Below are 10301 nucleotides of genomic sequence, written 5' to 3'. Positions count from 1 at the left end.
GTGCTATTGTAGCAAGTTCTTTCCCAAATAAAAATACTCAACATGCTCTCTTAGGTTTTTTATTAAGTCCAAATTTTTATATGTATTTCTTATATTCTTCTGGATTATATTCCACTAGGCTTTCCAACATAAACTTTTTTCTTTGTTTTAATACTTTCCCCAAAAGTTCAGGAATTTTTAAAGGAAGAATTTAAATCATTGGGGAAATATATTTAATCTTTAATAAATGATGCTGACCATCCTTTTGGGTGAAAAAATTCCCTCCACACTATTTATAAAAATGGATTCCATATGGATATACATGTATTAGGAAAATATTTTTTATCAAGAAAATACAAACTCTATACATCTAGTCAGCTGGGTAAATAATGGCAGATTATCTATCCCTGGAAAGTTTGCTAGCATTAGATAAAATGAAATAAATATGATTAAGATATCCTTCATCATATTGATACAATATTGCCTATATCAGATTAGTATAACTGATAGCATATACTATAAAATCTTTTTACTGTTCACAAGTTTCTATAAGGTTTTGGTTACATTCAATTGTCCTTACCAGACAGCTATACCCCAAAGGAAGAATTTTATTTGAATAAAAAGGGCCCATAAGTTGAAATAAATAGTTGTATAAAATATATCTTTACAAAAATTTATGATTACTAATGTAAATATTAATGTATATTACATGTAGGCATAATAGAAGATAATTAAAAGGTAACGGTGATGAAAATGGGGAAAAATACAAAACCAAATCAAGGACTCAGGTCTCTTTCTTGTCAACACCACCACAAGTGCCCCAAATGCTCTATGTAATTAGCTGTAAACATCTCATTGCAAACCACATATCCCGAGGGCTCCCTCTGCCCATCAGGCATTACCGGATGTGGTATGCCCTGAAGCACTTGGCATGGACGCCCTTCTGGCACTTCTCACAGCGGGTGTTGGTCTGTGAGTGGCACAGGGCACACCGGGTCCTCTTGTCCTGGTGGATGATCCAGTGCCCAATCATGTCGAAGCGGCTCTCAGTTTCCAGCCGCCTGCTTCTCCTCCCTTGGGATGATGTGTCTGCATTGCTCTCTAAGTACACACAGGCCACATATCTTCGGAAGGCCAGGAGGTCCACCTGGGCATCATGGCAGCATATCCTATGCAGCTGCCAAGCATTGTTAAGAGCTGCATCAATAACATAACCAATGAAACTCGAGTACCACTTCATACCCCGGATCTTCACCTTGTACTTGGCGATGTTCTGGTCCATACGGCCGACACCCCCCACCTTCTCCTGGTACAGTCTCAGCAGGGATGGCTGATGAACCTGGGTCTGCATCTTGTTTGCTCCTGAGTGATGGCTCGTCAGCCCCACTGGTTCTATGCCCACAGCATTGGAGCAGATGTTGACCACACTGCTATCGTGCCAGCGACACACAATGATCTCCTCACTCTCGTCAACTTTGTAATCAAACGAACCCCTCTTCATTTTCTTCAGTTCTTTGGGATCTTTAAGGGGACAACGCTCAGTTCTGTACTCACGAACAGTTCCTGTGGCCTTCACTCCTTTCTTCCTTAAAATGGACATCAATTTGACACTTGTAAAAACCTTGTCAAAAAATATGTGGTATGGCAGACAGCCACGAGTCTGAAGTGCGTCCACAAATTTCACCACCATACTGCCTCCCAGGTCCAGGCCCCTGTCTGGCTTAGTGAACAGTGTGCCCTGGGAGGGCTCGAACCATACCAGATAGCCCCTGCTGGTCGTCCCACACCAGATCTTGTAGCCCAGCCGCACAGGCTTCCCTGAAGGCAGCTGCTTAGACCCCCGGTATCCAAAATATTCACACATGGATTCGCCAAAGCTATAGAACTCTTCCAAGGGTGCATGTTTCTGGAAATTGTAGTTCATGCGTACGATGAGAGGCCTGACCTTGGCAAACCTATCACTTTCATCAAGCTCATTGTTATCTGCAAAATGTAGGTATGAGAAGATCAGTTCAAATCTGTCCCTTCGAATTGCATCAGCCACAAGATGGTGATGTGAGTCAGGAGATGTTTCCCAAAACATCCTTCTCCTTGGATAAGAGATATACCCACTTAAAATCAAAATGCCCAAGACACACTTCAATTCCTGGGCTGTGAGACCCAGGTTGACATTTTTCTGCCTAGCATAACGATTGGTTTCATTAACAATAAAATTAATCGTTCCTTCATCAAAAAACAGTTCAAAGAGACCTACAGGACTCAGTTCCTGGCTTTTGAGATCTTCCATATGAGGATCTGTTGCTGTCCAACTGCTGAAGTCTGGGCGGATATCTCTTTTGGTCCAAACACGTTGAGGTTCCACTACTGCCTTCTGCTTCTTCATGGCTGGCTGCAGCTGCAGCTCCTCCTCCTCCTCCTCCCCGGTGCCAGAGTCCTCAGGGACCACAAAAGCATGCAGCACATTACCGGGCACGTGGGTTCCTCGCTGACCATCTTCATCACCTGAGTCTTCATCAGTGAAGTCCCCTGCAGCATTTTTGGGCGGTGCAATGAAGATCTCCTCCCTACTGTGGCCAGATTCCTCCTCTTCCAGAGCATTCAGAACCTCAAGTAACTTCACAGACTTCAGCTTTGAGCTGGTACTTTTCCCAGTAAAGAGGCCGCTGCAATGACAGGAAACAGAATGAAGAGAGGCCACGCAGGAAAGCTAGTGCTTCAGCAGAAAACTCCACCAAACCACTGCCCAAGAGGGGGGGCACTCCCGCTGTAACAGCATCTCAGATCCAACAGCACCAGGCAATGTGCCAGATAAGTCAAAGTTCCAGACAAACACAGAGTGCTCTTCTAATCTGTGTTTTAATAAAGGGAGGCATTCTAAAGAGGTATTCCATACTTCCTTTCCTTCTTCAAGTCTTTGAATAGAGGATTCTCTCTAGTGATGAGTCCAGATGCCACTGTCATCACCTGGTTAACAGTAACTGCCAATGGGAAGGTTGGGCTGCTGAAGTGACCTCCACTGATGTCTCTTGACTCAGTGACCTGAGCAGCCCTGCTTTTTCGCTTCTGCCTTACCTCTCTCTTCCCTTGTTCTTACTCACTTGACAAATATGTTTCCTCACTTCCCAAATTCTCATTCTCCCTACCTGAACTCTCACTACCCAAATTCAAGACCTAGCCAGATTCAGACAGATTTTCACATGGCTCCCTCAACATCTGCTATCCTACTGCATGCTGCTGCTGCTGCTGCTAAGTCACTTCAGTCATGTCCGACTCTGTGTGACCCCATAGACGGCAGCCCACCAGGCTTCCCCATCCCTGGGATTCTCCAGGCAAGAACACTGGAGCGGGTTGCCATTTCCTTCTCCAATGCATGAAAGTGAAAAGTGAAAGTGAAGTCACTCAGTCGTGTCCAACTCTTTGCGACCCCATGGACTGCAGCCTACCAGGCTCCTCCATCCATGGGATTTTCCAGGCAAGAGTACTGGAGTGGGGTGCCATTGCCTTCTCCATACTGCCTGCCAAATGGATTTGGAAACATGGAAACCCCTGTTATTCTAATTCTGCCTGTCCATGTGGGAACCAAATACAAGAGATGTTTGTATTTAGTGCTGCTCAGGGACTGCAGTGGGCACACTCCGCTCCCCAACCTGCATAGCACTTGTTTCCAAATGAAGGAAACAAATGACATATCAACAAGCAAGTAGCTATACAGGATGGCATTAGGTAGTGATGCGGGCCATCCTGAATAAGGGACAGAGAATACAGCAAAGGAATAGGGCTGGGGGTGCTACTTTAGACAGATGATGAGGGAAGGCTTACAGGGCAGACAGACTGGCAAGGTGAAGGAGTGAGCCTGCAGCCTTGCAGGGTATCCCAGATGGAGAGAACTGCAGGTACAGGCACAAGGCCCTGTGGCTGAAGGGCCTTGAGATCTATGAAGAGCAAGGAGATTAGTGACACTGCAGACCATAGTGAGGGGAGAAGAGTAGAGCAGAGGTAGCTAGGTCCAGGGCCAAGGCTCCACAGGGTTCCAGAGTCCTGATGAGGACTTCCAGGTTATCAGAGAAAGTCCCTAAGGGGTATGGAGCAGGACAGTGAGTGGTCAATACATCACTGTGGCTATGAGAATAGACTGGACTTGAGAAGGTGGGCACGCTGATGTCCTATTTCCTGGCCACTACATGAGAAAAGCCACACACCAGAGGGAGGATACAGACTTTACCATGAAGGCTATTTCTCTGCAGGCCTGCCCTGTAGTTTTGGAGTTTAGGCTGCATTAGAGACTCACTCCAACCTCACTTTCAGGGCATTGGCTCCACCAGCCCCCATACTAGAGGCTAGGGCACAAGACATCTGACCTCTGGGGAGATGAGGTACACCTCAAGCTCTCTGGGCCAGCCAGAAAGGGAGAGGAAACCTGAAGCTCCGCCTCTCCACAGACCTCAAACGAAGACATGTTCTCAAAGAGCATCAGCCCTTTTCATGCCTCCTCCAGCCACCCATGGTCTATAGCAGCAGATCCAGACCTGCCCACCCATGGTCTTGGCTAATCTCACCACTCAAGCTGTTGTGCACCCACAGGCCCTCAAACACCTTCTCTGCCTGGCTGTTCACACCCCTGTATTGAGAAAGCCTACAGGAACTGAGGCAGCTCCATACAGAACCCTCTTGTGTCTTGAAGGATGGGGAAAGCAAATCACATCTTTAGATCAAGTGTGGAAGTAGAGCTACACAGCTGCATCCATAGCACCCCACACACTCCCCTGTCTGCCTTGCCTTTTCTCCTATCTTCCTTTCTCCTCTCCCTCCTTGGTGCTTCATAGACAACAAGCGCTTAGGGTGGCTGGCAGGACTGAGAGCTGAAAATGTTAAAAACTTGGCCTTTCAAAAGCAAAGGGGTAAATACAGTTAGCCTTGAATAACACAGGTTTGAACTATGTAAACTGAGAGAAGACTCTTGAGAGTCTTGGACTACAAGAAGATCAAACCAGTCCATCCTAAAGGAATTCAGTCCTGAATATTGACTGGAAGGACTGATGCTGAAGCTGAAGTTCCAGTACTTTGGCCACCTGATGCGAAGAACTGACTCACTGGAAAAGACCCTGATGCTGGGAAAGATTGAAAACAGGAGGAGAAGGGGATGACAGAGGATGAGATGGTTGGATGGCATCACTGACTCGATGGACATGAATTTGAGCAAGTTTCGGGAGTTGGTGATGGACAGGAAGCCTGGTATGCTGCAGTCCATGGGGTCGCAAAGAGTCGGACACGACTAAGCGACTGAACTGAACTATGTGAGTTCACTTATACATGGATTCTTTTTCAGTAAATATGTACTAGAGTACTACACGATCCTCAGTTGGAGCCAGCAGTGCAGAGGGCTCCATTATAAAGTTACACACAGATTTGTGAATGCACAGAGGTGAGCAACCCTAGTCCCCGTGTGTTGAAGAGTCAACTGTACTTGCATAAAGCCTTTCATCAAACATTACTCCTACCTTGAAGATGAAGCCATGATATACTGGGAACACCAGGTTATCTTTACTTGCAGAGTCTAAGAATCTGTAAGAAAATGGAAGTCAGTTTTAAGAAATCATACGCAAGACAATAGGACCTTCTCTATCATTTGAGGGAAAAAAATCTCCAGATTCACTACCAACCAGAGGGAAATGGATCAAGTACACACAGAAAATGATGTGTAGTTGACTGGCTAGTCAGAGAAGAAAAGAAGAACCTCCTTCATCTCACACCTCACAACAAAATACATTCTGGGACAGGGTTTCCAATAGTCAGAACTATTGGCATTGTTTGTTGTGGGGGGCTCTCCTATGTATTGTGTGATGTTTAACAGCATCCCAGGCCTCCATTTACTACATACCAGTAGAACAACTGTCCCACTGGTTGTGAAAAACAAAAGGGTTTCTAGACATCACCAAGCGTTCCCTGGTGGGAAGGACTGGAGGTAAAATCTGCCTTGGTTGAAAACTACAGTCCTACATCAGTGCTGCCAATAGAACTTGCCACAGTGATAGAAATATTTTGCATCAGTGCTATCCAATATAGTAGGCATGAGACATCTGTGAAGATTAAGCACTGGATATATGGCTAGTGTGACTGGGACACTGAATTTTTAATTTATTTAATTTTTAGTAATTCTAATTTACACAGTCACATGTGGACCATGGCTACTTTTTAGACAGTGAAGTCCTAGATGTATTAAGCACTAATTGCAACAAAACAAAACAAAAACACAACTTTAAAACTTTTGAAGTATATTAATGACTACAGCATGGGGAAACCTTTCTTTTAGAAAACACAGAAACTCAAAGGAGGATGGACAATTTTAACTATATCAAACTTCCAACAAATCTGTAGTAGGTTGTTTTTGAACTGTAGTGTTGGAGAAGACTCTTGAGAGTCCCTTGGACTGCAAGGAGATCAAACCAGTCAATCCTAAAGGGAAATCAACCCTGAATATTCTCACTGGAAGGACTGATGCTGAAGCTGAAGCTTCATTACTTTGGCCATCTGATATGAAGAACTGTCTCATTGGAAAAGACCCTGATGCTGAGAAAGATTGAAGGCAGGAGGAGAAGGGGACAATAAAGGACAAGATGGTTGGATGGCATCACCGACTCAATGGACATGAGTTTGAGCAAGCTTTGGGAGATGGTGAAGGACAGGGAAGCCTGGCGTGCTGCAGTCCATGGGGTCACAAAGAGTCGGACATGACTCAGTGACTGAACTGACTGATCCTTAGAAGCCAACACAGCCCCTGGCATGTAACAGGCACACAGTAAATACCTTCTGAACTGAACAACTTCTGCTGTAGAGCAAATGGCCATACTGCAGGGCATTCTCCTAATTCTATAGCAGGCTTTCATTTTCATCTTAACTTTTTGGCTTTAAGACAGCTATTTAGTAAAGTACTAAGGAACTCAATACTTAATTCACCCTAACAAAAATGCATTCCTAAAGATTCTCTAAAACTTTGCATACGAAATGTCTAGCAATGGAGAGCCAACTGATACAGTGGACTCAAGAACAGAAGGGATAGCTAGGCAGAAAGGGTAGGAAAAGCCATTTTTCTCTTTCAGTGGTCCTCTGGCCGTGCTCCTCAGTCCCTCCATACCCTACTGCATGGCCCTTCCATCCTTCTTGCCCTTCTTGACAGAACCACCAGAGGAGCTGAACAAGAGTAAACAGTGCCTCTGCAGGCTAAGCAAATTCCCAACGGGAATGATTTCCAGAAAGAGGTTGTTGGGCAGCCATATAAAGCAGCCCTTAATTTCTTCACTCCTTTAGCAAACATCAGAAGTGCCTACTAGACACCTAAGCATGTATAAAATCACTACTCTAACAAGGCTACCAAAAAGCAGAGGTAGGCGAGATTAAGATCTACAAAGCAGGACTTAGTTAGATCTAGTCAGGAAAGTCACAGAACTTCTTTCTAAGGAAAGGATAATTAGACCTCCCCTAGGAAAGAGATGGAGAAGGCAATGGCACCCCACTCCAGTACTCTTGCCTGGAAAATCCCATGGACGGAGGAGCTTGGTAGGCTGCAGTCCATGGGGTCGAGAAGAGTCAGACACGACTGAGTGACTTCACTTTCACTTTCACGCACTGGAGAAGCAAATGGCAACTCGCTCCAGTGTTCTTGCCTGGAGAATCCCAGGGACAGGGGAGCCTGATGGGCTGCCGTCCATTGGGTCGCACAGAGTCGGACACGACTGAAGCAACTTAGCAGCAGTAGCAGCAGCAGGAAACAGACCCTCCAAAAGAGTACAAATTCCCCGAGGAGGCAGAGAACAGCATCCCAAGCAGAAGAAACAGCAAATACGTGGGAAAGCAAAGACAATTATGACAGGGTAGAGAACCCAAGGGAGAGGGTATACAAAGAGACTGGATCAACTATTCCATGTCTTGAAGGCACTGTTTAAAGAGACTTATCTTTAATGTAAAGCAAAGGGAAATCAAAGAAGGTTATAGGCAGAGCATGACACATTTGGCTTTACATTTTAATAAGTTTATTCTGACTGTGGTATAGACAACTGAGTGAGGGCACCAAAGCAGACGTAAGGAGATAAGAGCGATCATCAGGATGGTGGTGCTTATGGCAAAAAGTGGGCCAACCCAAGTAGGACTCAAAAAGTAAACCAACAAGTTTGGATGATTGAGGGGGAGGGAGAGGGCTGATCAGGGAGGCCTCCCAGAGTTAAGGTTTAGTGGCTAGAGTAGGGTGGTGCCATTCACAGAGGCCAGGAGCACAAGAATGGCATGAGACGTGGGTGATTTGGACCTGTGTCTTGCACATATTGGGATGGAAGTGCTTTTGAGATAACCCAGAAAGGTACTGAAAGGCCACAGTCCCTCTAGGTCTGAGAAATGGCCTGGGATAAAGTCATAAGTGAGTCAGTTTTCTGAGGATTTGTGGAAGCCCCAAATCCACAAGAATCCCTGAAGCCACAGGTGATACCCAGGGAGGAAGCCTGAAATGAAAGAGAAGCTGGAAAAGGCATCTTCAGAGATGTCTAAGAGATATAAGGGCAGGAGGTTGACCTGAGAGACAGAAAAACCAGGAAATGCTGAGCAGTCAAGGGCCAGATGTGTCAAGGCACAGGTGTGCAAAGCTGTGGTTCAGCTGGACATTCTCAGTTGGACATTCCCAGAGGCTCAGCTGGACATTTTCAACTGACTCTGGCACCCAGGAAGAAAAGGCTCTTAGATTTGAGATCTGATGTTCCTAGGGCCATTCTGAGGGATCTTAGAGGTGAGGGGACCTCTAGTGCTTAAAATATTAAATTTTCCAATGAGACAGGACAACTAAATGGAACTAAATCCTGACTTGGATCCTATACCACAAAAAGGAAATGGTTGAGAAGAGCGAAAAATTCTGAACAAGGCCTGTAGACCTTTGGTGTCCTGGTTTCGCTAACTGCTCTCTTAAGTAAGATGTTAACATTTGGGGAACCCAGGTGACTTGAATGTAGGGATTCTTTGTATTAGTTTTCAAACTTTTCTCATTTTTTAAAGTTACTTAGAAAAAACATTGTTTAGTAAGACATTTTATAAACGTAAATGCCTCAAAGTCAAGCCAGATGCAAAACGGCTCAAGAATGGCCTTTGTGAGATATGGGGGCTCTCCTTCTCGTACGCATCTCAATGCTAAACAAAAAAGGGGAAGAGAGGAAAACAAAGATGCTATGCAACCTCAGAGATCCCAGAAGCAGGCAGAAACTGTGGAAATGCCAAAAGCGCCCTTCACACAGCGTATCCCCACGCAGAACCCCTTCTCTCCTAAAGGGCAAGGCCTCTAAGCCCGCCCGATCCCGCCGACCCCGCCCACAGATGTCCACCCGCTCCGCCCCCAGCGTCAGCCCGCCCGAGCCCAAGCTCCGCCCACAGCAGTCTTTCCCGCCCCAGCCCGGCCTTGCCCCGCCCCCGATCCCGCCCAAGAGCCCGGGTCACTCCTCCCTTAGTACATTCTGCGTTAGCGGGCCTCGGCTTCTCCCCCAACCCGGCCTAGCCCAAAGGCTCCCACCCCCACGCTCGCTCCGCCCCAGTTAACCCCGCCCCGGTGCCGGCCCCGCCTTCCTCCCCGCAGGGGGACCCCCTCAAACGGCTCTGTTAACTCGAAGCCCCGAGGTCCGTTGTGCCTGTACGAGTCACACCTACTCACCGTGCGCCCGCGGCATCGAGGCCCAACGCCTGGGGCACCGTTGAGAAAAAACATCGCTACGGTCCGCCGCTCCCACATCCAAGAGGGGTATAGTCGGCGGTGCAAGCGGGGCGACCTCGACCTGCGATGAACAGACTGGAGCCTCGTGGTTCGTGCCAGATACCACTAGTAGCGCGGAGCCTAGAGCGCCTCGGCGCTGCTGGCGTCGGCCGTCGCGGCAGCGCAACGTCCGGCAAGAGAGCGCTCCACTCGCCTTCGGCCCGCCTTCCGCTCCCCGCCCAGGACACACCCTGCTTAGGACACGCCCCCGATCCCAGCAACCAACGAGACTTTGGGGCTTCCGCTGTGCCTAGGGGAAACCCGGAAGTGCCTCTGAAGCCGGGGCCAGGGAAGTGAAATATACTCTTGCACCCCTTGCACCTCTTGCACTTCTCCAAGGCCTCTCTTGCACCCTCCACTCCCCCGGTTCCTCTACTTGCTAGCCTAGGCACTTTGCTCTCTATTACTTACCAAGGGACGGAACCTTTTTTTCTCTCTAGGTGGGTGGTTCTCCAATATAATTCAACAACAGCTTCGCTTGGGAACATGATAAAAATGCATATTCTGGGGCCCCATCCCAGAAATACCTAATCAGAAATTCCGA

The 10301-nt window shown here is 47.1% G+C and overlaps 1 protein-coding gene across 1 annotated transcript; it reads right to left on the bottom strand.

Annotated features, from left to right (window-relative positions):
• Positions 1-410: 410 nt before the first annotated feature.
• Positions 411-10159, bottom strand: PGBD2 (piggyBac transposable element derived 2). The gene is made up of 3 exons (XM_061423230.1): positions 9659-10159; positions 5478-5541; positions 411-2642 (listed from the first exon to the last, which is right to left on the bottom strand). The coding sequence occupies exons 2-3, from the start codon at positions 5492-5494 to the stop codon at positions 878-880; spliced, it is 1782 nt and encodes a 593-aa protein (XP_061279214.1). The 5' UTR covers positions 5495-5541; positions 9659-10159; the 3' UTR covers positions 411-877.
• Positions 10160-10301: the final 142 nt, after the last annotated feature.

This window comes from Bos javanicus, chromosome 7 (assembly GCF_032452875.1).
Source record: "Bos javanicus breed banteng chromosome 7, ARS-OSU_banteng_1.0, whole genome shotgun sequence".
NCBI lineage: Eukaryota > Metazoa > Chordata > Mammalia > Artiodactyla > Bovidae > Bos > Bos javanicus.
This window is presented reverse-complemented; position numbering and strand designations above follow the sequence as displayed.